This window comes from Grampus griseus (genome assembly GCF_964374135.1).
Source record: "Grampus griseus genome assembly, chromosome: 6".
NCBI classification, from domain to species: Eukaryota; Metazoa; Chordata; class Mammalia; order Artiodactyla; family Delphinidae; genus Grampus; species Grampus griseus.
The window spans coordinates 109,246,478-109,273,605 of NC_139000.1; the positions used below are offsets into that span (position 1 = coordinate 109,246,478).

A 27,128-nucleotide genomic window follows, 5' to 3' on the forward strand; every position below is an offset into this window, starting at 1 on the left:
TGCCCTTCCTGAAGACAGAGGTGTAGGGATGTGAAGTCTGAGGAGATTCTCGCCTTGAAGAAGAAAGCTGCCTTGTTGCGAGAGGGCCGGGGAGGGGAACACAGGGCAAGGGCCCGAGCTGGGCTTCTGGTTACTGAAAGTCATGTCCAGACAACAGCCAGCAAGACAGTAGTGGCTCGGTCCCCAAACCACAGAGAGATGGGTTCTGCCTACAACCTGAGGGGGCTTGGAATCAGATCCTTCCCTGGCTGAGCCTCCAGGTAAGGATGGAGCTGGCTGAAAATTTGATTTCAGCCTTGTGAGATCTTAGCAGAGGCCCTGCAGAAAGATGCTGGATTGCAATCCAGAGGCTGTGGGAGAATTCTGGGTGGTTTTAAGCCACTAAATTTGTGGTAATTTGTTATGTAGTGATAGAAAACCAATATAGTTGGTTCAGATTTTTTCTTTTTGGAGGTCAGTTTTGTCATTTATATTTTGTTAAAAATCATCCATTTTCCCTATAATCTTAACTATTTGCATAAAATTGAGCAATCTCTTATGATCATTTAAATTTTGAAAATTCCTTTTTTCCCCCATTTTTATACATTTTATTTTATTGAAGTATAGTCAATTTACAATGTTGTGTTAGTTTTAAGTTTATAGCACAGTGATTGTTATATATATATATCTATTCTTTTTCAGATTCTTTTCCCTTATAGGTTATTGCAAAATATTGAATGTAGTTCCCTGTGCTTTACAGTAGGTCCTTGTTTTTTAATCTATTTTATGTAGATTATTTTATGTGTATCTGTTAATCCCAAACTCCTAATTTATCTCTCCCCCACTTTCCCCTTTGGTAACCATACATTTGTTTTCTGTGTCTGTGGCTCTATTTCTGTTCTGTAAATAAGTTCATTTTTTTTTTTTTAGATTCCACGTATAAGTGATATCATATGATATTTCCCTTTCACTGTCTGATTGACTTCACTTAGTATGATAATCTCTAGGTCCATTCAAGTTGCTACAGAAGACATTATTTCATTCTTTTTTTATGGCTGAGTAGTATTCCATTGTGTGTGTGTGTGTGTGTGTGTGTGTGTGTGTGTGTATGTGTATGTATATGTACATATATATAAACACCACATCTTCTTTATCCATTCATCTGTTGATGGACATTTAGATTGCTTCCGAGTTTGTGTATTCTTCTAATAAATGTCAATTAACTGTTTTCTAATTAATTTATCTGTCTCCATACCTAGCTATATCTCTTATTAATGATTTATCTTTGGCTCTAAAGAACTAGCTCTTGCGCTACTAGTTTTAGGTTTTCTGAATCATTAAGTTTTCAAATGCATATTAATATTTCCTTAGCTTTATTTTATTTTTTATTTGCGAACTGGATATGGATGTTTAGTTTATTTTTATTATTTTTTATGTTGATGTAAGAATTTAAGAGTCTGCCTTTTCTTCTGAGCACTGCTTCAGCTGTATCTCTTAGGTTTTGAAATATGTTACTTTAATTTAACTTTTTCCCTTAGGAATACTACTATGAGCTCCTTTATCCTCCATGTCATTCCACTCTACTACTTTTTAACTTTGCTCATTTTAATTTCACTTTGTTCCTTTTTCTCAATCTTATCTTTGTGTCCCTGTATATTTTCAGAATATTCCTTCTCTTTTGTGTTGCTTTCAATGTGACCTTCATTTTGGTTTTCGTCTTCTTTTTCATTATATCCTGACTGCTGCTGTTTATTTTCTATCTTCTTCTCTTGTCTTTTAACATTTTTCCTAATCTCAGAAAGTTCAGCATTTCATACTGTTTTACAGAGTCAATGACTTCATTAACCTTTTAAAAGAATTTATAAAAAGGTATAGCAGCATGATTTTGGTGACCATTCCTGAGCCTCTCTTCCTTTTCTCTTGTAATTTTTTTTTTTTTTTGTGGTACGCGGGCCTCTCACTGTTGTGACCTCTCCTGTTGCAGAGCACAGGCTCCGGACACGCAGGCTCAGCAGCCATGGCTCACGGGCCCAGCCGCTCCGCGGCACGTGGGATCTTCCCAGACCGGGGCATGAACCCGTGTCCCCTGAATCGGCAGGCGGACTCTCAACCACTGTGCCACCAGGGAAGCCCTTTCTTGTAATATTTTAATATGCTATTTCCTTTAAAAAGTTATTATTTATCTTTGAGTAGGGTGCGTTCTTCTTACCAAGTACGGTAGGCATTCACCTTATGACACACAATTTAGTGCGTGAGTGAATTCTTTTAGCCTTTATTTGTCTGCATCCAACAGGAATTGGCTGCTGTAGGGCTGCTTGTGAGCTTGAGTATCTTTCCTCCATCCTGCCTCATTAATAGCCTGCTTCCTGAAAATGTGGCGGGTCTGTATAAACCTCCTCAGACCTGTCCCCAGCCTTCCATGGATGCTTCTCTCTGGTGCCAGACTCAATCCAGAGAAGCTCTGGCCACCAGCAGTCACACCTGTTGCTACTGTTTCAAAAAAGTGATTGTTGATTTTTTTCCCTTAGGAGGTGCCAATTACTTTGGGGAAGTAAGATCTGCTGACTTCAAACGAGATTTGTAGCTGGGGTCATTCTGTCTTCCCGTGCCCCTGTTTTACCACCACTGAATTGATCTTACTGCATATGATAACGTTCCTTAGACACTGTGGTTGGGGGTAAGATATCTGAGAATTTTGTCAAGGGTAAAGTTAGGCTTTTCTTGTTTCTTCTTCATATTCTCCTTTTCTGTTTTGAGTGATCTCTAAGAACAGACCTTTCTTTTCCAGTTTAAAAGTGTAAATTATAATTGTATGCCATTCAATTGTTGAACTATAAATACACATGAAATTTTTTTGATAGCTTCATACTGTGTAGGGAAACTTTAAATTTAGCTAATTTAGTGGGTGTATTTTGATTTTCTAAGTACAAATAAATGAAATCCATGTTTGTTCTTGAGAAGCTCTGTAATGAGGTTAAGCTCTAGACTATACAGTTTCCTGAGCTATAACAATTGTAAATTGATGGCTGTTATCTTGTTTGATTGAATAAAGAGCTGAGTGTTCTGTACTCAACAATTAGTCTCTATCATGTATATGCAATCCTTATTGAATAACCATTGCATTTTGAAGACAGTAAAAAGTTAAATTTTACATTAAACAATAACAAGAGTTGTCAGCCCTCGTATTTAATAAAAATTCCCGTTGGGAAGAGCCTGCATTTATTATTATTATTTTTTTTTTGCGGTACGCGGGCCTCTCACTGTTGTGGCCTCTCCCATTGTGGAGTAACAGGCTCCGGAGGCGCAGGCTCAGCGGCCATGGCTCACGGTCCTAGCCGCTCCGCGGCATGTGGGATCTTCCCGGATCGGGGCACGAACCCGTGTCCCCTGCATCGGCAGGCGGACTCCCAACCACTGCGCCACCAGCAAAGTCCCACCAGCAAAGTTTATTTCGTTTTAAAAGTGGTTTCAGAGAATGACAGTAGCCACTTGTGCATCAGGGCATAAAGTCTTCTAGTTTTTCCGGCTAAGAGAAATTAGCCTAATGGTTTTGAGGGCGAACCCCAATTCTGCTCCTTCCTTTGGTATTAACTAGGTAATGGCCTGCCTTTGCAATTATGAGATGGAAATTATATTTTACCTTGCATTAGTGTTGAATGGAATAACAAATTTAATTCCGTGACCTTTAGATGCTAAGTCATTACTTTTCCTTGTTAAAGGACCAAATAATAGTTATTACCACCATAGGAGGACTAGAATGGCCAGGACTTTGGGACACAGGGAGCTCCATGTAAAGATTTTGAAAGTCATAAAGGGGTACAAAATAAACGGATGCTGTCTAGTAAAATCTCAGGTATGTTTTAGTCTCTTTGAGCTGAAATGTTTATTTGTATGTGGCAGGATTAAAACTTAAGTATTCCCTTTGTTCACTGTGTTTTCCATCTTCTATTTTTCCTTGGGGAGCATTTTCTTCCCTACCCCCAGCCACGTAGACGCCAAGATTCAAGGAAACCCCAGAGGCTTCTTGTAGGACTGATTTTTTTTTTTCACTTTAGAGAGACTACACAAGATTGGGCTTGAGGGAAGGGAACAGAAGTGACCGCTAGCAAACAGGAGTGGGAACTGGTCCGTAGGACCAGCGCACAAAAGGGGAAGAGACAAGAGAAAGGTCACCAAGGCTGCCCCCCTGCCCTGACTCATCACTATAAGACCCTGGCCACTCAGCAACCTGGGTACCTGTAAGTCCCCTGGACAGAGGGCAGGAGACTGGGGCACCTGGGTAGGGATGAGGCCCAGAGGGGAGAGCCTCGCCCCAGACCTGAGCCCAATAAGCCGGGTGATTTGCCTCTGTGCAAAGTCAGCAATGCAGCTGCCTGTGCTACGTGAGCTTTTCCTGTCACTTATGAGACTGAGAGTTTTCGACAGCAAGGTGTGAATCTCTGTTCAATTTACTGTGTGAAACATCCCTCTCTAGTCTCTCTGTAAACGTATTGAATGGCATTCATATTATGGTGGACCTGTGCCGAATACAGGCTGCATCGAATACACCTGGAACTTCTGGCGCACAATTGTTAAGTTACATGGGTATCTCAAAGGCATTTCTTCCCAAAGGGGATTGTGCTAGTTTTTAAAAATTGTAATTATGTAATTTAATGAAATATCACTTGAATTGGTGAAATACTGTTGTGAAAAGAATTGTTGTTCGTGTCAAAACTAAGTTGAGGAGTTTGAAAGATGGAGTTGTTTACAAATTGCTGTCAAATTAGATGTGAGCAAAGTAACACTAAAGGATTGGGTAAACCCATAAAAAACCGGAAGGATTCTATGACTGCATGAACATAGCTTCCAAGTGTCTTTAGGTTCTCATTCCAATTTAAAGGAGCCCAAGCTGGGACTCATGATGGATACAATGTGGATGTGGTCCATGCATCTCTAGTTTATCCCAATCCGAGGACCCAAAGGCAGAAGGGACAGCTTTGGCCTCTCTTGCATTAGAAGATTGGTGAATAAATGTCCATTTGTGTGTTATACTTAAGAGGAGATTCTTAACGTAGGTTTTCTTGTGCTTTTCTGCTTTAATTGATGTTTATGTTTAATGGGTGAAATATTCATCTCAATTGTACTTGATCCGAAGAAGGCTTCTGTTGGGCTTCCTTTGCATTTTTCTGCGGAGTCTAGCTTGCACAGTACACGGACTCATGGTGAAGGTTCCTGATTAATATTTTAGAGGGGATGACTAAAATCTTCAGGGAAAATTTCATCAAAGTCTGTTTGGTTAAAATCTCTGCAATAAATAGGGACAGTGATGGATGTTTGTGTTTCCCTCTTTTCTGGGAAGGAAAGGAAAACACTACTTAAGTTGGTTTGGCACTGTAGCTGGAGATGGTTAGCTGAGGCAGATGGTTGAGAGAAAGTTCCCTGGTTTATGATTCATATGCTAATCTGATTTGTGATTTGTGGGGTCCTTAGGAGTCACTGTGAACTTTTAGGAGGGGAAAATAAAGCGATCAGGGAATAAATGAATAAAAAAATGGAGATCAGTTGAAAGAGGAGAGGGAGGGAGGCTGGTGAAGAGCCTCCTGAATATGTTCCTAAACTATTACTGTGAATATGGAAATAAAATATGTTCCAAACAATAGTGAGAAATTGGGATGAATTCCTTCTCCAGGCAGCTACTGGAGAGAATCTTTCTCACATTTATCTTGGAACCTCAAGAACTTAGCCCAGAGTTGGCACATTGTAATCGATAAATAAATGCCGGTTGAATGAATTAGTGACTGGTAAGGGCTGAAAGACTGTGAGAGGTAAGTTAAAATTTCCTTACATGTCTGAACCGTAAGCTTAACACATGGGAAGGACGAGAGCACATAACAAAGGTGGTTGCGTGGGGTGTTTCAATCCATTACGAGTGATTTCAGATAGGCCGTGGGGCTTCCAGACTTATTAGACTCGCTCTAGGACGTATGGTGCTCAGATTCACGTCACCTGGAGCGCTGAAGGTTTCTGCACAGCTGAGGCTAGAGGTCACAAGCTCTCCCCAGACAAAAGATGGCCCAAGAAATATTGGACCAAGGTGGGACCGTGTTGTTATGCTCCTGGGCGTGGAAAAGGACAAACCAAATTTAATGCTCTTCTATGCAGATTTAAGTTTTATGTCTCATGCCAGAGGATTTTTGTGGAATAGAGTCCCTGGGCTTCATTCTAAATCATGTGGGTAACTAATTCGTGTTTATTGTTCACTTTTATTTTCTGGGAAGAGTTTTCTTCTGAAAATGCTAACATTTGGACTTTGATCTTTGGGGAATGGGTATAAAAATGCACTCTGGGGCTTCCCTGGTGGCGCAGTGGTTGAGAGTCCGCCTGCCGATGCAGGGGACACGGGTTTGTGCCCCGGTCCGGGAAGATCCCACATGCGGAGCGGCTGGGCCCGTGAGCCATGGCCGCTGAGCCTGTGCTCTGCAACGGGAGAGGCCACAACAGTGAGAGGCCTGCACATCGCAAAACAAAAACAAAAACAAAAAAACAACACACACACACACAAAAAGCACACTCTGGGCAATCAGAGACCCATAACGGTGTTAACACTGTTTCAGTAACTTAAGTGGCACACACCGTTTAAAGGAGGGTTGTCTCTCTCATGTAACACTCTGTAGTCTGTCTTGGTTTCCTCTTTGTTTCCTGATGCAGCTCCAAATTGAGTACCTGGAACACTGCCTGGTGTAAATTAGATGCTCAGTAAAACTTGTTGAGTGACTGAGTGAATGGTGCTTTCTCCTTCCTGGCAGCTGGCTAACCTAGCAACGTTTGAGAGGCAGCTGGATAATTCTGGGCCACGTGAGAATTCAGATTCATATTAAAAGCGATTGAAGACTGGGCTCGGTGCAGAGAGATCATTTCTCTAGAGAGCCCTTTTCCTTGATGGACTCCTGAAAATTACGCTGTGTTGGTTTCTATGTGATGGCATGAAATCCACTCACCTAGTCAGATGTTAGAAAAAGGAAGGAAAGATATTTACAGAGACAGGGAATTGAGGAGCCCTCTTAGCCAAATCCCGTCTGACCAAAAACTCAGCCCTTGATATAAAGCAGAGTTTTCTGGAAATATTTTCATTCAGCCATGGAATCTTGTCATAAACATCAGTGAAATGATTCTTTGGTTGAAATGCAAACAGCAAGCAAAGATGCCTGATAACAACCACAGACAGAAATCTTTTGAATTAGAGCTTCTAAGTTTCAGACTTGAAACAATTTCTATATTATGGTGTGAAATAGACTAGTAAATTCTCAGTTATCCGTACATACTCTCAAACATGAAGGGCTGACCAGTGTATATCTGATCGTGCTTTACAGTGTAAAATTAATCGCAATTTATGGACTGTGTCCCAAAATGCAGATATTCCATCTTTCTTTGACTTTTTAATACCATTGAACACAGCTATTTGCAGACAGTTCTTTCATTTTCTCTCATATGGAGAAAATTCTTCATCTTCCATGCAAATTCTATCTAATCCTGCTTGAGGGTGTCCCCCTCATGTTACAAATCCTAATAGGGAGGGACAGGAACCCCAAGGTCAGCACACAATAGCGGGAAGAATGGAGAGATGTGTCTGAAATGGGACCCTGTAAGATATAGCTGTTGCCAAAGGATCTGTCATTTCAATCAAACAACCTGGGGCAATTTAGTCCTGAACCTCTAGCTCTGTTGCCATGGTTTCTAGACAAAGACGACAGGGCTGCATTCCAATTATATCCTTCAGAATGACAGATAACTGAGAAAGAGAAAATGGGGTAATAAAATCTCAGGTCACCCCGAAGAGAAGCAATAGATACAAGTGACAGAGAAATGAGAGGTTCAAGTTTATATTTGTCTTAGAAAATACCTTTGTGATTTAGAATGCAAATGTCCATTCTGCAAACGCTGCAGACCTCCCACAGTACTTTTATCCACACCCAGTTTATTATTCTAAGCCAGGTATCTCCTGCTTACTACAGATTTTCTTTTTCTGTTTTTTCTTATTAAACAATTTTTAAGAAAAATTGAAGTGTAGTTGATTTACAGTGTTTTAGGTGATTCAGTTATATATATATGTATTTTCAGATTCTTTTCTAATATAGGTTATTATAAGAAATTGAATATAGTTCCCTGTGCTATACAGTAGGTCCTTGTTGTTTATCTATCTTATATATAGTAGTGTGTGTATGTTAATCCCAAATTCCGAATTTACCCCCCCCTTACCCATTTGGTAGTTTGTTTTCTATGTCTGTGAGTCTATTTCTGTTTCATAAATAAGTTCATTTGTGTCATATTTTAGATTCCACATATGAGTGATATCCTATGATATTTGCCTTTCTCTTTCTGACTGATTTCACTTAGTATGATGATCTCTACGTTCATCCATGTTGCTACAAATAGCATCATTTCATTCTTTTTTATGGCTGAGTAATATTCCATTATATATATGTACACATCTTCTTTATCCATTCATCTACTGATAGACATTTAGGTTATCTCCATGTCTTCGCTATTGTAAATAGTGCTGCTATGAATATAGGTGTCCATGTATCTTTTCAAACTATAGTTTTGTTTGGATATATGCCCCGTAGTGGGATTGCTGGATCATATGGTAGCTCTATTTTTAGTTTTTTAAGGAACCTCCATACTGTTCTCCATAGTGGCTGCATCAATTTACATTCCCACCAACAGTGCAAGAGGGTTCCCTTTTCTCCACACCCTCTCCAGCATTTATTATTTGTAGAATGCAGATATTCTTAATAGCATTTTAAAGTTAAAGAATTCGTGAATGAAGAGAATCTAACAAAAAAAAATCTTGAACCATGAGAAGTAAAAAGCATTCTTTAAGTTCTGATGATATTGCAAATAGAGCAATGCCTGTTTTCCTTTATTGCTGGAGTCAAATGCAATATTCTGTTTTTCCAGTGGAAGGTATTACTGTAAACTTGCACCCAACTTTGGCCCATATCTGATAATCAGTAGTATTTTGCCAGGGTCAGTACAAAGTTTGCTGCTATGCTCTTAGGGTATAATGAGGATACTCACCTCTGTTCAGTGAGAGGAACCATTAGGTAGAGATCAAAAGGTTAACTGTGAACTCTGGAATGGTGTTGGTAGGTATGCCTTGAGTGAACAGACAATTTTAAGTTTCTATATTCTCTGCAGTTAAGTAGAGGTGGAGCATTTTAATCCCTAAGTGACACTGGGTAGTTTATTTAATCTTTAAAACTTAAAAAATTTAATCTAAAAATTTTAAAACTTTAAGTCTCAGTTTCTTCATCTATAAAATGGAATAATACCCACTTCTCTGAGTTGTGATTTTAAATTATATAAAGCACTTGGCCTAGCATCTGTACATCACATACCATTAAATAAATGGAGTAAATGTATGTATACAAAGTTTAAGAAAAAAGTAACGTAGATGTGAAATTAGGTGTGTTTCAGTGATGGTAAAAAAGAAAAGCACTAATTTAATAAATAGTATTTCAAGGCTTATTGCCAGCAGTGAGATGGAAAATTCTAGATGTCCTGCAATCGTGTCTCCTGAGTTTCTCTTTGGAATATTTATTTTATGACACTTTGGGGACAACATACTGTTTCTGCTAACACATAGAATGTAGTTGTTACAGTTAAATAAAAACCAGTTTTGTCAATTTCTTTTATGCATAAATTCAAAAAGTTTAGCTGGATTATTAAGTTTGACTTTTACTATATTCAGAATGCACTTTATTTTCTTACCAAGAATTGGTTTGATTTTATAATAGAGGTAATTAGGAAAGCTGATTTATTTAGTGAGATTTCTGTATGATAAATCTTGCAAGAATCACTATATCTTCGATATGAATAATGACAATGATAAAGGAAAAAAAATCCTTTTGCACAGTTTATTTTGCTTTGGTTATCTGGTCTTCACGTGCTGTGGTAAATTTTTTTCATTTACAAACCTTGAAATTTGATATTCTATCATATACTTGCATATATCCTATATGTATATATATAATATATGAATGTATATATATGTAATAAAGTATAATTTTTGTGAGTACTTATGGTCAAAACAAGTGGAAACCTGGGCAACTTCAGATAAAAATAAAAAACTCACTTGTTTTGGAATTATATAAAGAATAGCTTTAATTTGTCATTCATATTGTATTTATTTAATTTTTGTTTTATACTGGAGCATAGTTGATGAACAATGTTGTGTTAGTTTCAGGTGTACAGTAAAGTGATTCAGTTATACATATACAGGTATCTATTCTTTTTCAAATTATTTTCCCATTTAGATTATTACAGAATTTAAAAATACTCTTCTGTTATTGAAATTGTGGAATAGTGGTTACAGGCAAAAGGTGGAGTATTATTTCGAGAACAAACACAATGGGCAAACGCTCCAGTAATTCCATTTCTTTCACCTTCATGCCTCTGTCCGTCTGTTCTAGGTGCCTGAGAAGGAATGCAGTACCAGCAGGGCGGCAGAAGTGCTGGCACACCACAGCTCCCCCCTGCAAGTGGGATTTTGAATTCTTTCTCATCTGTGTTTCTTTTATGGCATGACTACGTCTCACAGAAACATCAGAAGGAAGTAGCTTCTCTCATCCAAAAGCTGAGGTGGGAAAATGACATGTCTACTTTCATTGTTAATTTGCAACATAGGAGGTCACAAAACGAAATGACGCCATTCTATTAGAATGGTCAAAATGATGCCAACCTAGTGTGAGAAGGGTGCTGACGGCTTACCTTGAAAGAGATTTCATATTGCTCTCCTCCCCAGATTTCCAAACCTGGGTCATAGCCCCCCAACTCCCAAAACCATTTGCGATCCACAGCAAAGAGACCTCCAGCCATAACGGGAGACCTGTGAAAGGAATAAAATAATCTTTAAACAGCTATGAACATCAGGGAACATGGCATTTTGCTTGGGGGAAAAAAAAAAGCAAACTTTAAGTCTCAGTGTTCACTGCAGGGGGCTTTTCAGTTCGGGTTTTCTGTGAGTGGACATGGGTTCACACTAGGTCTCTGATCGCTCCTGGAACCCCCTTGAGCTTTGAACTTCACAGTTCAGGCTCTAAAGCCACTAGTGCCCCGTGGAGCCACGCAATGGCTCCATGTTTGTCATCAGAGAGAAGTACATGACGACTAGTGTCTGATATATTGGGAAAATCCATCAGTTCTATGGCTTTTCCTCAAAGAGATCTGATGCTATCAGACAGATGAAAGTATAGAAAACACGGTTGTAGACCATATCTTTGATTTAATCTCTCAGTATGTATTCAGCAAACACCTACTATTTCCAGGTCATGTCCATTTTACAGACTACGAGATTGTCAGTTAGAATAAAATAACCAACCAGCTATTAACGTGCCAAAGTTGGAATTTAAACTAGGTCTTTTCGCTTTAATTATGTACTTTTTAAAGTCTACCTTCTAGTAAATATTCTTTTTGATCAAATACTAATTTTTAGACTTTCTGCTGTCGCTAGGATATATTGCAGTCATGTTGCTATGTAATGCTATAATTTATACTCATTGGACCCTGCCTTAAAATTTTTTTGCAGTTCAAAGGCAGCTTTTGTGTTTTTATTATTATTATTATTACTTTGGCTGCACGGCATGCAGGGATCTTACTTCTCTGAACCTGTTCCCCCTGCAGTGGAAGGGCAGAGTCTTAACCATTGGACCACCAGGGAAGTCCACTCTTGTGATTTTGAATGTTCACTATGTGTTGGGCTCTCGGCTGACAGCCTTGTCCAGTTGCCTTGATTAATCCTCACAGAAGCCCTGGGTATATCCTCCCTGTGTGCTATTGGGAGAAACAGGCAGAAAAAGGTAGGGCCCAGCGCCCAAGGGTGGCACCAGGATGCGGTGGTGCTGCGGCTGGACCAGGTCCCCTGACTTCAAAGCCTTTGAATTCTTTACTGCAACACCGTTTCTGTTTCAATGTTTAGGAGGTGAAGAGAGACAACTACAGAAATATGGACATAAAACAATTAGAGAACACCTGATGCAGACCAAGCCAATCTGTAAAAACACACTCGGTCAATAGAGTTTTTGTGAGAGTTTTTTTGATTCCACAGGGCTTAGGCATAAGCAATCAGAAATAGGCAATCCTATTCGATCTGAACCACAAATAGAAAGATCTTAAGTCCTACCAATATATTCTCATTTGATTGTGTAGAGCATGAGACCAGAGTGCAACCGAATTTCCACTGTGCAGAATGAATCTCCCAACTAGAATTATCGTAGATAGAGAACTAGTATAAATATCCGGGAAGAGAAAGTCCTAGATGGATTTTTTTAATTGTAAATAATTTGTTGGGAACGCAATATCTTGTTTTCTTAATGAGTTTATAAAAAACTCACCATGGAGTATATTTTTAGTTAATTTGAGGCATAATAAAACAAATTCAAACAGGCCTCTTTACCTTCATTGATGTTTTTGCCAAGCTCCAGATAAATGAGTGCTTCCTGTTTTGACTAGTGTGAGTGGCTGGTAAGAAACAAACCTTTTATTTGTTCGTGTATTTACTTATATTTGTCCATTAATCTTTTGAACACTGTAATTGAGGTATAGTTGACATACAATGAATTGCAAATATTTTAAGTGGACAATCTGATAGATTTTGACTTATGAATATCCCTGTGCAGCAATCACCACATTCAAGAGAAAGGAACACATCTATCACCCCGACAAAGTTTCCTCATTGTAATCTCTCCCTCCTGACCCTCTCCTCATTCCCTTCCACTTGGACATCACTGATCTCTGTCACTACAGATTAGTTTGGATTGTCTAGAATTTTCTATAAATGGAATCATACAGTATGTGTTCTTCTTTGGGAGGGTCTGGCTTCTTTCATTCAGCATCATTATTCCGAGACTCACCCTTGTTGCAGCATGTGTTAACAGTTTCTTCCTTTTTTATTGCTGAGTAGTATTCCATTTGCATGACTATACAAGAGTTTGATTATCCATTCACCCACTGATGAACATTTGGTTTGTTTCCAGTTTGAGGTTATTACAAATAAAGCTGCTATGAGTTTTGTGTACTAATCTCTCTGTGTGGACATATGCTTTCATTTCTCTTGAGGAAATGCCTAGGAGTGGAATGACTAAATCATATGGTAGGTGGGGGCTTAAACTTTTAAGAAACTGCAAAACTCTTTGCCAGAAAGGTTGTAACTTTATATTTCCGCCAGCAGTGTTTGAATTCCAACTGCTACCCGTCCTCAAATACTCGATATGGGCAGTCTTTTGAAGTTTAGTCACTATATCAGCGGCATAGCGGTATTTATTGTGGTTTTATTTTGCATTTCCATAACAATTAATGATGTTGAGCGTATTTATGTTATTTCTCTCTTTTTTCCTAGTCAGTCTGGCTAGAGGTTTATCAATATTATTGATCTGCTTAAGGAATTAGCTTTTGGTTATATTGATTTTCTCTATTGTTTTTCAGTTTTATATTTCACTGATTTCTCCTTGGTCTTTATTAGTTTAATTATTCTACTTACTTTGTGTTTCATTTTCTCTTCTTTTTCTGGTTACTTAGGGTGGAAGCTGATATTATTGATTTGAGACTTTTTTTCCTAATATAGCTATTTAGTACTATAAATCTCCCTTAAGTACTGCTTTAGCAGAATCCTGTGAAAAATATGTGGTGTTCTCATCTTCATTATGTTCAAAATACTCCCAGTTTTCCCTTTTGTTTTCTTTTTGTGACCTATGGGTTATATAAAAATGTGTAATTTAATTTCCAGCTATTTGGGAATTTTTGGAGATCTTTCTGTTATCGATTTTCATGTAATTCCATTGTGGTCAGAGAATACACTTTGTATGACTTAAATTCTTTTAAATTTATTGGGTTTTTTTTTTTTTTTTTTTTGGCGGTACGCGGGCCTCTCACTGTTGTGGCCTCTCCCGTTGCAGAGCACAGTCTCCGGACGCACAGGCTCAGCGGCCATGGCTCATGGGCCCAGCCACTCTGTGGCATGCGGGGCACGAACCCGTGTCCCCTGCATCGGCAGGCGGACTCTCAACCACTGCGCCACCAGGGAAGCCCCAATTGGGATTTTTTAATGGCTCAGAATGTGGTCTATCAGAATGTATTCTGTTGCCATTGATTAGGTCAAGTTGGTTGATAGTGTTGTTCTATTCTTCTATATTCTTATTGATTTTCTGTCTCCTCATTGTATCAATTACTGAGAGGGATATTGAAATCTATGACTATAATTCTGGATTTGTTTATTTCTTTTTGCTGTTCTATCAGTTTTTTGCTTCATGCATTTTGTAGCTCTGTTAATAAATGCATAAATGTTTACGAATGTTATGTGCTCTTGATGAATTGACCTCATTCTCATTACAAAATGACTTTTACCATCTCTGGTAATAATCTTTGCTCAGACATTGATTTTGCTTGGCTATTAATATAGCCGTTTCAGCTTTCTTTAGATTTGTACTATCTGAACACTACTATTTATACATTTTATATCTTTTTACTTTACTTTTTAAACTATTTGTGTCTGTATTTAAAGTCGTTTTCTTGTGGGCTGCTTATAGTTGCATCTTGCTGTTAAAAATCTCTGCCTTTCATTGGGTTGTTGAGATCACTGTTCTTTTTTTTTTTTAATAGATGTATTGGAGTATAATTGCTTCACAGTACTGTGTTAGTTTCTGTTGTGCAACAAAGTGAATCAGCCATGTGCATACATATGTCCCCATATCCCCTCCCTCTTGAGCCTCCCTCCCACCCTCCCTATCCCACCCCTCTAGGTGGTCACAAAGCACCGAGCTGATCTCCCTGTGCTATGTGGCTGCTTCCCACTAGCCATCCATTTTACATTTGGTAGTGTATATATGTCGATGCTACTCTCACTTTGCCCCAGCTTCCCCCTCCCACCCCGTGTTGTTGAGATCACTTCCTTTTAATACTATTATTCATGTAATCAGGTTCAAATCTATAATCTGCTTTCTATTTGTCCCATCTATTGTTTCCTTTTCCTATCTTTTTGATTAATTGAATATTTTTCATGATTTCATTTAGTATCTTTTTTTGACTTAATGAAAACTCCTTGTTTTCCCTTTTTAGTGGTTGCTGTAGTGGTTTCTGTCATACATCTTTATTTTTTATCAGTTTACCTTCAAGTGATATTTTATAAGAACCTTTTGATAAAATCCTTTTGTTTCTATTTCCCCTATGTTTGTACCTTGTGGGCCATACATTTTACTTTTACATATGTTATGAATCTCAGATCATATCATAATTATTTTTGTTTAAGCACTCAATTATCTTTTAAAAAATTTAAATAATAAAATTATATATATATATATGAAATTATATTGTTATGAACACCATTTCTGTTTTCTTCATTCTTTTGTGTAGATTCAGATTTCTATCCTTCTGCCTAAAGTACTTTCTTCAACATTTCTTGTAGTGGGAGTGTGTTGGTGATGAAGTCTTTCATTCTTTGCATGTCTACATTTTAAGAAAGATATTCTTGTTGGCTATAGAATACCAAGTTAACAGCATTTTTCTTTTAATCCTCTAAAGATATTACTCACTGTCTTCTCACTGGTATTGTTTCTCATGAGAAATGTGTTATCTTTAGCTCCGTTTTTCTGTATACAATAAGTCTTTTTTCCCTCTGGCTGCTTTTAAGATCTCTATGTCATTGAATTTGAGCTATTATGATGTGACACATGATATATGGTTTTCTTGGTACAGTTTCTTGTGCTTAATAAGACTTGAGTGTCTTGGATTTGTAGGCATAGTTTTCATGAAATTTGGACAGTTTTGGACCATTATTTCTTCCAATATTCTTTCTGTTCTTACCTTTCTTTTATATCCTCCAGAGTGTCCATTTATACACTTTCTTCATTTTTAAAAACTCTCTTTTTTGTTTCATTTTGGATAGTTTCTGTTGTTATAACTTCAAGTTCACTAATCTTTTTTTTTATTTTGTAAAGTCTGGTCTGTTGATAATCCCATCAACATCAAAGCATTTTTAATCTCACACATTTTTTTTCCACCTTTAGGATTTTAATTTTGGTCTTTTTATATCTCACATGTCTCTACTTAACTTTCTGAATTTATAGAATACTGTTATAATGACCATCTAATTGTTCTTGTCTCTTAATTCTTAGTTCACAACTTCAGTTCATTGAATTACCCATTCATTATGGGCCATGTATTGGTGCTTCTTTGCCTGCCTAATATATTTTTCATTGAGATATAGAACTTTTGGGGAGCTGGATATTCTGAACATTTTTGAGCTTTGTTCTAGGATGCAATTACATTACTTGGAGGTAGTTTGACCCTTTTGGGTTTTGCTCTTAAGATTTATTAGGCAGTCTGGAGCAATGCATAATCTACAAATTATTCACACCCTTAAGGCAAGACCCTTCTGTGTGCTCTACTCAACCTCCTGCCAATCATCAGGTCGTTCAGTCTGGCTGGTGGGAACAGACACTCTTCCCAGCCTTGGGTGTGTTCTGGGCACTGTTACTTCTAATTCTTTCTAGTGGTGCCTTTCCTAGTCTTGGGTAGTTTCTTTGCACACACGCTCTCATCAGTCCTCTGCTGAGTACTCAGGGGGTACCCACTGCAGATCTTGGGGCTCCCTCCCATATGGCTCTCTTCTGTGGTGTTCTGCCCTTGAAATTCTAGCTGCCCTGTTCTCCCCAGACTCAGCTCCACATCAACTCAGGCTGGTCCCACCTGGGCTCCCCTTCCTTATACCACAACCTGGAGACTCTCTCAAGTCAGTAAGCTGGGGCGATTCTAGGCCTCACCTTAGTGTTTCCCATCTCTCAGGGATCAATGTCCTTCATTGTCAAATGTCTTGAAAACCACTGTTTCATGTATTTTATTTGTTTTTTCAGGTGGGAGGGTAAATCTGGCCCATATTACTCCATCTTGTTCAGATGTGGAAGTCTGCAGATCCACCCACTAATCTTTATTTTAGAACATTTTAAAATGTTTAATTATTTTGAATAGATAATATATTCATATATTTATAAAATATCTTGCTCCTGCTTCTATCCCCTGCCACTATTTTTCTCATCACAACCAGCCATGACTTTTTCTTAGGCATCCTTCCAGAGATACTTCATGCTCATATAAGCAAATACAAATATATCTTATTTTTCTTCCTCTTCTATGAAAATGATTATATGCCACATATAGTGTCCTTTACCTAGTTTTTTTAAATTCCTTAAAACATTTTAATGATCATGCCATATTGAAAAGAGCTTCCTTGTTCTGTTTTTTAACATTTGCTCATTATCCCATTATGCATATAGATGTATATTTATTTTGGTGAACATTTAGATTATTTTCAGTATTTTAACTTCTACAGTAAATAATGTTGTACATCATTTCCACGTGTGTGAGTAAATCTTTAGGAGGAATTCCTAGAATTTAATATCCTGGTTTTTTATGAAGAGCAAAACTATAAAAATTGCTTTACCTTTCCACTTCTGGAAGTTAAAAGTTCATCATAAAGTGCATCCTAACCTGACACTTTAGTTCAAGTTTCGTACCAGTCCAAACACGATGATTTAGAGTCTGATCAAATAAGAGGGGCGTCAGATAAAAGTAGCAATCCTAGCAAGAAATTACAGATCTACCATGAAATATTAGTATCCTTCTGTCTACAGGTCAAAATCGCCAAGGACATGTCATTATCATGACAATATTTGGAGAGGAGTTGTTGAAAACTTCCACAAGGTAATGAATTTTTCAAAAAGGAAAGAAAGAAGAGTAAAGGATGGATTTGAGGCTAAGGAGGAAGGTACACAAAGGTCCCGTGTTGGGAAGGAGAAGAGTAACAAGACAAGGAAGGAGGCCAGTGCTGCCGAGGCCAGAGCATTGGGGGGGCGATGTTTGGCAGCCGCCCCTGGGCTGTGCAGGACGAGTGCTAAGAATCCCAGCTGGTCCACGACATAGGCAATGTCAGTGCAACACCACTTATCCATAAATTAATTGGTATTTATCCTTTCCCTTGGATTGCCACCACCCTTCTCATTTCAAGCACAGAGCAAACCAGGGCTCTCACCCTCACTCCTTTTTGTGGCTTGGCAAGGAGCAGCTACTCAAAAACTCATAGAAGCTGCCCCTTCTCATTCCCACCTTTCCCAGCCTGAGATCATGCATGATGCCAGGAGAGGGGAGAGAGAGGGCGAGAAGGTAGACGCCCCCAAAGAGCTGCCAGGTCCTGGGGTGATGGAGCCCCCCACCCTGCACTGTGCAGGCGCCCTTGGATAATGGCAAGGCCTCCCGTGTGGCACACGCAGGGAGGATAACGCCTCCTGCTCACCACGACTCTTGGCCTTGACAAACTTTATCCCACTTCGAATTGGCAGAACTGCTGGATTCGAAACCAAGTGGCTTGGGCTATAGGGGTCTGGGTGGCAACCCCTGTGAACCGGCGGCTGTGATCGGGGCAAGTCTGATCGATTGGCCTCGTTGGATTCTGGTAACCGCCACCCCTCGTAAGGGTGACCGAACTTCCTGCTACTTTTGTGCAGGGATTTAGAGTTGGATTTAAGTAGTTCTGAAGAAAAGTTAATACTGTGCTGTGTCATGCACATCTGGGTTTGTGGATTGAAATCCACACCCCATCACACAGATTGAGTTAACTCTTGTGCAATGTTGCAGTGACATCAAGAGAAGGGTGGCTTTGTTCTTCATAGATTAAAAGATGTTTACGTGTCACATTATTTTCTCCTCAGAGGAAATGAAGAAGGGCCTTGATAACTTTCAGCATGTTCTTCTATTCTCTATTTCCATTTTACGTATAATACTAATTGCCTGAAACCCTCCCCACTGGCCCCATTTCCTGCCATCTCTAATTTATTTATCTTCACATTCCTTGATTTCTTCCAAAATACTCTTACTGGTTTTGTTCCCCTGGGAATGTTAACCCACTGTAGGCAATGTTTTACTGGGCTCTGTGTCCGTGTAACTTTTAACATATTAATGAACTTCATGAGTATTGCTCATGTAATGTCACAAATCAGGTTTTGGGTTTTGCTATTAAAAAAACACCTGTCATCTTTGGGATGCCTTTTAAAATTAATATAACCACAAAGCAATATATTTCTATTAAAGATTCTTTATTCTTCGGGCCATCGAAATGTGTCTGTTCTGAATACTTAATGGAAATCAATTTTCTATTTTACATTAAGGCTATTATTGAACAGGTAACAAATATGCTTTCCTTTCTACTAGTGGTAGACTAGTTTGCTTTTCTACATTAATTTTTATATTCCAAATTTTACTGACTTTAAGTTCAAGAGTCAATAACGTAAAAGTGTCCTAGAACCATTCTTATTTGGTACCAGAGAAAAACTCCTCATGTTCTCATTTTCAGGTGTGTACTTGGTTGTCTTTGCTAAACCAGGATATAGTTCTTAATGCTGGTAGCCTCACGCTGTGATTCCCACAGCGTTCTAAGGAGTTGCTCGTTTTCCTGATATTCTCTATTTCACGTGTGGACTCTTTCCGCATATGTGAAAAAATGGTGTTTTAATAAAACATCTTTTTCCAGAATATTTTTGTCTACTTTCTCTCATCTCCAGAAAGTGTTTATTTCAAAATTTAATACATCTCGTGTGTTCCCTAGGGGTCAGAAGAGTTTAAAAAAACCTATTGAAAGATAAATATACATTCAAATTTATTTTTTAAATTGACAAGTAAAACCTAGGTCCAAAAACCCAAAGGAAAACTTCCATTTGGCCTTTTAGAGATCCGGTTCTCAATTTCCTTTCATTTTAGTGGCATCAGTGAGAATTCTGGACATGTGGGTTCAAATGTGAATTTGATCAGAAATGAAATGGCATGATTTCCCTCAGGACTCCATCAAGCAAAGCCAATCAACATAGAGATGAACCACATAATTTTCAATTATGTAACTAGAAATTTTTAGTTGGCCTGTGACCCAGAAAAATTACAGCTAAAATATAATTATCTTCAACTAGGATTCAATTGAAAAGGATACTGCAGATTAAAACAACACATCTTTTCTAACAAGTTTGTTCTTTTAAGTATTAGATCATTACTTACATTAGAATTTGGGAAAGAGTGGCGAAATAACTCCTGATAAATTCATTGGTATCATTCATCTTTAAAAAGGTATTTTGGGCTATAATTATCTTACTGTTTATTGTGTAATAGGGATTATATGGCTGAGGGAGGAATGTGACCGTCTGTTATGCAAGAAGGTGGTGACTCCAGGGGCAAAGAACGAAGTGGGTCCTGAGCTGGGAGAAAGAAGCCTCTTTGGAAGCCAGGATGTTGCAATGGAGGGAAAGTTTGATTCCAATCACAGGAAGCTACGAGCGTCTACCTGGGGACTCTGGTTATATAAAGGGAGAGATGGCCCTGCTAACATGTAAGCTGAAAGGATTGTATAAGTAATAAGGTATAACACTTAGTGCCTCTGTCCTGAGCCAGCCAAGCTGAGTCACCTGAGGCTCTTCCCCTCTGCCGTCCGCTGTCTGAGGAGGCCCTACGGACACCGGACTGGCCTCTGTGTCTCAACATCACTGCCCTTCTTCCTTCTTCCACAGGCTGCACAGACTGCAGGGCTTGACACTTAAAAAAAAATAGCAGCAGCATAAGTTTGTTCTCTACATCTGTGACTCTATTTCTGTTTTGTAAATAAGTTCATTTGTACCCTGTTTTTCAGATTCCACATATAAGTGATATCATATGATATTTGTCTTTGTCTGATTTACTCCATTCAGTATGATGCTCTCTACGTCCATCCATGTTGCTGCAAATGGCATTAGTTCATTCTTTTTTTTATGGATGAGTAGTATTCCATTGTATATATACCACATCTTCTTTATCCTTTCCTCTGTTGATGGACACTTAGGTTGCTTCCATGTCCTGGCTATTGTAAATAGTGCTGCAATGAACATTGTGGTACATGTGCCTTTTCGAATTATGGTTTTCTCCAGATATATGCCCAGTATTGGGATTGCTGGGTCATATGGTGGCTCTATTTTTAGTTTTTTAAGGAATCCCCATACTGTTCTCCATAGCGGCTGCACCAATTTACATTCCCACCAACAGTGCAGGAGGGTTCCCTTTTCTCCACACCCTCTCCAGCATCTCTTTATAGACTTTTTGTTGATGGCCATTCTGACTGGTGTGAGGTGATACCTCATTGTAGTTTTGATTTGCGTTTCTCTAATGATTAGTGATGTTGAGCAGCTTTTCATCTTTTTTCATCATACAGATGCTTCTTGGCCATCTGTATGTCTTGTTTGGAGAAATGTCTATTTAGATATTCCGCCCATTTTTTCATTGGGTTGTTTGTTTGATACGGAGCTGCATGAGCCATTTGTATATTTTGGAGATTAATCCCTTGTTGGTTGCTTCATTTGCAAATATTTTCTCCCATTCTGAAGGTTGTCTTTTATTGTTTGTTTATGGTTTCCTTTGCTGTGCAAAAGCTCTTAAGTTTAATTAGGTCCCGTTTGGTTATTTTTGTTTTTATTTTCATTACTCTAGGAGGTGGATTGAAAAAGATCTTGCTGTGATTTATGTCAGAGAGTGTTCTGCCTATATTTTCCTCTAAGAGTTTCATAGTAGCAAGGGGGAAAGGGGGGGAGGGATAAATTGGGAGATTGGGACTGACATATACACAGTACTATATATGAAACAGATAACTAATAAGGACCTCCTGTATAGCACAGGGAACTCTACGCAATACTCTGTAATGACCTATGTGGGAAAAGAATCTAAAAAAAAGTGGATATATGTGTACGTATAACAGATTCACTTTGCTGTGCAGCAGAAACTAACACAACATTGTAAGTCAACTATACTCCAATAAAAATTAATTTAAAAACATAGCGGCAGCAGCAAAAACAGCAGCAGAGATTTTCTGCTTTTCTTTCTGAAAGACAACTGTTCTTGGACTGTATCCTAGGAGCGAGGGCTTCTTTGACTCACCAAGTAGAAGGTGGACCCTAAAAGTCACGCAGTGAACAACGTGTGAATCTCAGATGTGTTAGGTCTGGTCAAGCCTGGGGCACTGGGACTGGCACTCTCTCCTGCTGCTTCAAGAAGCCTGGGCTAGCCTATTGCAGGTACTTGGCCTAGCTGACACCGGGCACCGACTAAAAGATTTGTAAGTGAGACTGTCCTAGGCCATCAGGATCCAAGTGAGCCACCAGAGGGCTGCTGCCACGTGAGGGGCCCCAGGCACAGGGCGCCAACTGTTCTGCTCTGCTAGGGATGGAGGGGTTTCCCAGGATGCTGGCTTGGATGCTGACGTTGGGATGAGTTGTTCATCCCGTGTTGTTCATCCTGTGAGATGAGAGCAGCGGAAGAGCCGTTCGGCACAGCTGAGTCTAAATTTCTGAGCTTCAGAGCTGTGGGCCGACGAAAGGTTTGCTGTTGGAAAACCCCCAAATTCTGGGATGATTTGTTAGGCCTCCACTGACTGCTGATAACGGGTCTCATTTCGAATTCCAAGCATTTGAAGAGGACGTATTAGCAACTCCATTATGCTACTGATAAATGACAATAATCCTTGAGAGAGACAGGGTTTTAGTTAGTTTTTAAACTTCTAAGGTCTGACCTAAGCTTATTTTTTAAAGTTATCTCTGCTAACACCTTAGGGTCTATTGCAATGCATAACTGGATTTGAGAGCTGCTCACAATGAAATTAAAAGCCTTTTAAAAATTTTTTAAAAGCTTTCTATTTTTCTAGATTTGCAAATGCGAACGTTCATGTTTAGAAAAGGGTTAGTAGAAAAGGAGTAAGGGCCAAACCGTTACGCAAAAGCAGGTGGCAAAATGATGATTTCAGCTCTTTGAATAAAATGAGGAGGAAAATGAAGCTATAAATCATAGTACAAATTTTGTATTATTTTGTGCCATGATTTATAACTTCGTTTTTATCACAAACACATATTATACTATGTAATACTTTACGGTTTTATAAAATTGAATATGTTCTTTGCTGCTTGTGTCACGTTTAGAACAGTAGACTGTCCTGTGAAAGGGTGTAAAGAGTTGGTGGGAGGAGAAATCTTGCGTTTGTCAGTGCAGATTCCATAGGGCGTTGAACCAGACTATGGTCAAGGAAACAGTATGGTGGTCGGGCCTGGATATCCCAGTTAGGTTGGTGGTTCTGAAGTTGCTCGCCGTACTGGTGCCTCCGTAGCTTCAGTGGTTGGCTCTGGTCTCACGTGAGATGAAACTGAAGACTCTGCACGTCTGAAGGCTATACCAACAGCCGTCTCACCAGATAGTGGAGGAGGATGGATAGAACGTGCTAAGTGTTCTCTCAGGCTTACTTTCCTTTGACGGGGCCACGATGCTGTGTCCCTCAGCTACTCTTCTGTGATCCAGAATGGTGTGTGGTGTGTGTGGGGTGTGTGTGTGTGTGTGTGTGTGTGTGATCGTGTGGTGTGTGTGTGGCTATACACATGCAACTGGAGGAGGTACCGGGAATACCCCCGGAGTGACTGGTTCCAGAACACTTCCCCCCTCCTGGAGGGAGAGGATGGATGCACTCAGGTGTGTAGACAGAGCTGCTATTTCCTGGCAATGCTGCCATTGAAACAGGTGCCGCTAAACAGACACTGGGGCCACGCACCCCACCCTCAACATGCAGACTCCACCTGGTCTCCCCTGTGGCCTCTCCACCTGAAGTGGACAGGTGAGCCTGCTGCCTTGAGTTCCCTCCTGTCCATGCCCTCCTTTGAGCAACGCTAGGAACTGGAGCCTTGGCTCAAAACAGATTTTTGGATTTTTCCTTGTATTCCAAAATTAGGCCCCCAGTATAATTATCCTGTGGCTCTTACTGGATTTGTTGGTTTCTAATCGGCCACAGGTTTTAGCCATGGCTCCCGTTACCTATCGGGACAGTGACCGTGGCAGTCGAGTCAATTATCAATCCTCTCCTCATACGATCTGATCAATGCCAACTGTCCCCACCGGAAGAGACAGAAGAGGCCACACGAACACGGACAATCGGGTTAGAGCCTCTGCGTCCGTCTGCCTGACCAGGGCTTCAGTCTCTGCCCACTGGGTTTTGCCGGTCCTCTGGGGGTCCCTCAGGATGTCAACTGTGTGCTTAGGAGCAGCTCGGCTTGTGCTTTGCTACCCAGCCCAGTAAGTCACTTTGCCACTGTGCCCATGGCAGCCCCCCTGGGAGGAAGCCACCCCCTGGCAGTGGTCCCGATCTGCGGGTTCCCCGGACGAGCCAGCCCGGGATGCTGTCCTGTCCACATGGCTGACCCTGCACTGGAGCCGCAGGGCTCACACTCAGAGTTTCACAAAGGCTTTCTCTGACTCAACGCTTTCTGCTTCTGAATCTGCTCTCCATGGGGGCCACCAACCAGTCTTCAGGCCAGACAGGGGGCAGACGCCCACCCATCACCTCGAGGTTTTCTTTATCGCCTTTTGCTCCTCTCTCTGTTTCCCTTGCTCTTCTGCGACGGTCTGAATGCGTGAGTCCCCCACGATTCATAAGCTGAAGTCTGACCGCCATGGTGATGGTGTGAGGAGGTGGGGCCTATGCGAGGTGACGAGGTCAGGTGAGGACAGTGAGAAGTTGGCCGTCTGCAACCCGGAACAGGGTCCTCGCCAGAACCCGACCACACTGGCGCCACGGTCTCGGACTTCCAGCCTCCAGAACTGTGAGAAATACATTCCTGCTGTTTGCAAGCCACCTCGTCTGTGGGATTTTGTTACAGCAGACTGAACGGACTAAGACACCTTCCCTCCTTCTTTAGCTTAAAAATAATCTGCCAACCCCACTCCTGCTGCGTCGCCAGCCCACTAGTACAACCAGTCTCTGCACCCCAGTTTGGGCTTGGAAGAGACACTTTGCTTCTATTACATAAAACACAGTCCAGACTTTGTAAGACTATTGTATGGAGACTCCAAAGCCCTCCTGTTTCCCACCTTGTTCATCTTCCAGCATGACCTTCAGCCCTTCCTAAAACCGCTATTTTGACACGGATGCACCTCAGATCCTTACACAATGTGGATGAGGGCACGTCCCTTACGTTCCTTGTCTCCCCTCTGTTCTGGTCTATTGGGGTCCATACTCCCTCACACTCTACCATCCACCCCTGGAATGTTCCCCCCTCATTGCCACTGCCCTCCCTTGCCAGGCTCTTATCCCTCCTGTCAGCACCGACATGGCAAGGAACACAGTTCATGTGCAATGGCAGAGCAAATCACTTCTCTCATCAGTTAACGGAGACTGTTCAGAGCTAAAAATCCCAACCGCAGAGTGGGGAGCCTTTCTTCTTGGATACAAATAGAACTTTTCATTCAAGGGATAAATGCCAGTTATTAAAATCCAAGCGTGGATGAACCTGCAGGAAAGCTTGTTTTATGCTTCATTTATTTAATAAACACTTGACAGTTTCTTCTTACGGAAACATTACCCCTTCATCTTAGTAAGGAATGCAAGATATGCTTTTTCCATTCGGTACTGATTGCAACTCAAGGGCAATTTTGGTCTCATTTCCTAGCATTTTATATCAAGTTAGAATGGACTGTAAGTGGCATGGATTTTTAATACCTCTTATCAAATCTTTACTGTTTAATAAATTGACACCGTACATCTACCCCCTGCTTAATGATCTTAATTCCTTAAAAACAGAACAGAGCCAAAGAAAACTAGGACTGAGGAAAAGCAGTAATAAGCAAAAAGGCTGTAACTATAATTTATTAAGAATCAGCATAGAAGCATCACCTTCTTTTCCCCTCTGGGCCAGCTCATCCACGAAGAAATTTCATCTAACTACACATGGCAGGAGAGAAGAGCACCCTTGCTGCTCTGCATCTGTGTCCACCTGTTTCTCCTTCTAGGGCAGTTTTCAAGCATATTCACAAAGCCTTAGCCCCTCTTCCCATTGAGAAGTGGTTCTACATCCTTGTCCTTGAACCTGGATGGGGTTATGACAGCTCTGATCCATGGAGTCTGGCAGATCGGCGCCCTGTGGCTTCCGAGGTGGCTCACGGGACACCCCAGAGCTTCCATCTTGCTTTGCTGGAATACTCGATCTTGGAGCTCTGAGCTGCCCTGTGAGAACTCAGCCTCCAGGCTAGGAGGGAGCACAGGCCATGTAGGGAGACCATGTGGAGGGCCCTTGATGCCTTTTGTCCTTTGGTCTCGACAAATACTCTCTTTCCTAACTTGTCAGGTGTTTTTAAAGAATAGATCTTTTAAAAAATTGATGCTCATTTCCCAAACTAATAAAGCATTTTTCAAAATAACAAAAAGGAAATGAATCCTTAGCACAAAATCTATACCACATTACCGATTGCTATGTAACAAGCCACCTCAAAACTTAGCGATGTAAAGCATGAAATATTTGGGATGTACTTACCCTAAAGAAAATTTGTTGCTTATCTGAAATTTGAATTTAACCAAGCATTTTATCTCACAATCCTAGGACACAGGGAGATTCTTTCTGACAGGGTTTCTACGTCAGTACCAGGAAAGGAATTTGATTGGCTTTGCTTGGACCTAGCATCTCCCTTTTCATAGAATGAGATGGGATACAGCCCACGTCTGTGGCCAGTGCAGCAGGGTTTAGAACCAGAAGAAGGGGGTTTGGGAAAACTTTCTGGGTGGCCACCATCGCCTACACACTCACTAGTGTTTCGCTCTTACCTTGATTGATCACCAGAAGAATAAAGACACTTAGAACTGTAGGCTCAGAACTATTGGGCTTATTGGCTAAATCCTTCATAGTTCTAGAGTATGAAGATGATTATCTGTATTGGCTTTTGTAGCATCAATTTTATAGGCTGTTGCCTTAGTTCATGTTGCTATAATAAAGTACTATAAACCGGGTGGCTTACAAACAACAGAAAATTCTCTCTCTGGAGGTGGGGAAGTCTGAGATTAGGGCATCAGCATGGTCAGGTTCTAGTGAGACCCCTCTTGCTGGTTGCAGGCTACCTGCCTCCTATATACTCACGTGGCAGAAAGACGGCTGGAGAGCTCTCTGGGGACTTTTGAATAAGGACACTAATCCCATTCATGAGGGCTCCACCCTCATGACCTAATCACCTCCCCCTTCCAATACCACCTCGTAATGCCATCACATTGGGGGTTACAATTTCAACATATGAGTTTTGGGGGTACACAAACATTCAGT

The 27,128-nt window shown here is 40.3% G+C and overlaps 1 protein-coding gene across 1 annotated transcript in view; it reads right to left on the minus strand.

The window, feature by feature from the left end:
• The window catches only part of GALNTL6 (polypeptide N-acetylgalactosaminyltransferase like 6), a gene marked incomplete at both ends in the record, with an annotated part of 1,149,883 nt that overhangs the window by 96,972 nt on the left and 1,025,783 nt on the right, over window positions 1-27,128 (minus strand). The window contains one exon of the mRNA XM_082657046.1: window positions 10,729-10,846. Within this exon, the coding sequence (XP_082513172.1) occupies window positions 10,729-10,846 (118 nt within the window). The remainder of the gene's footprint in view (window positions 1-10,728; window positions 10,847-27,128) is intronic.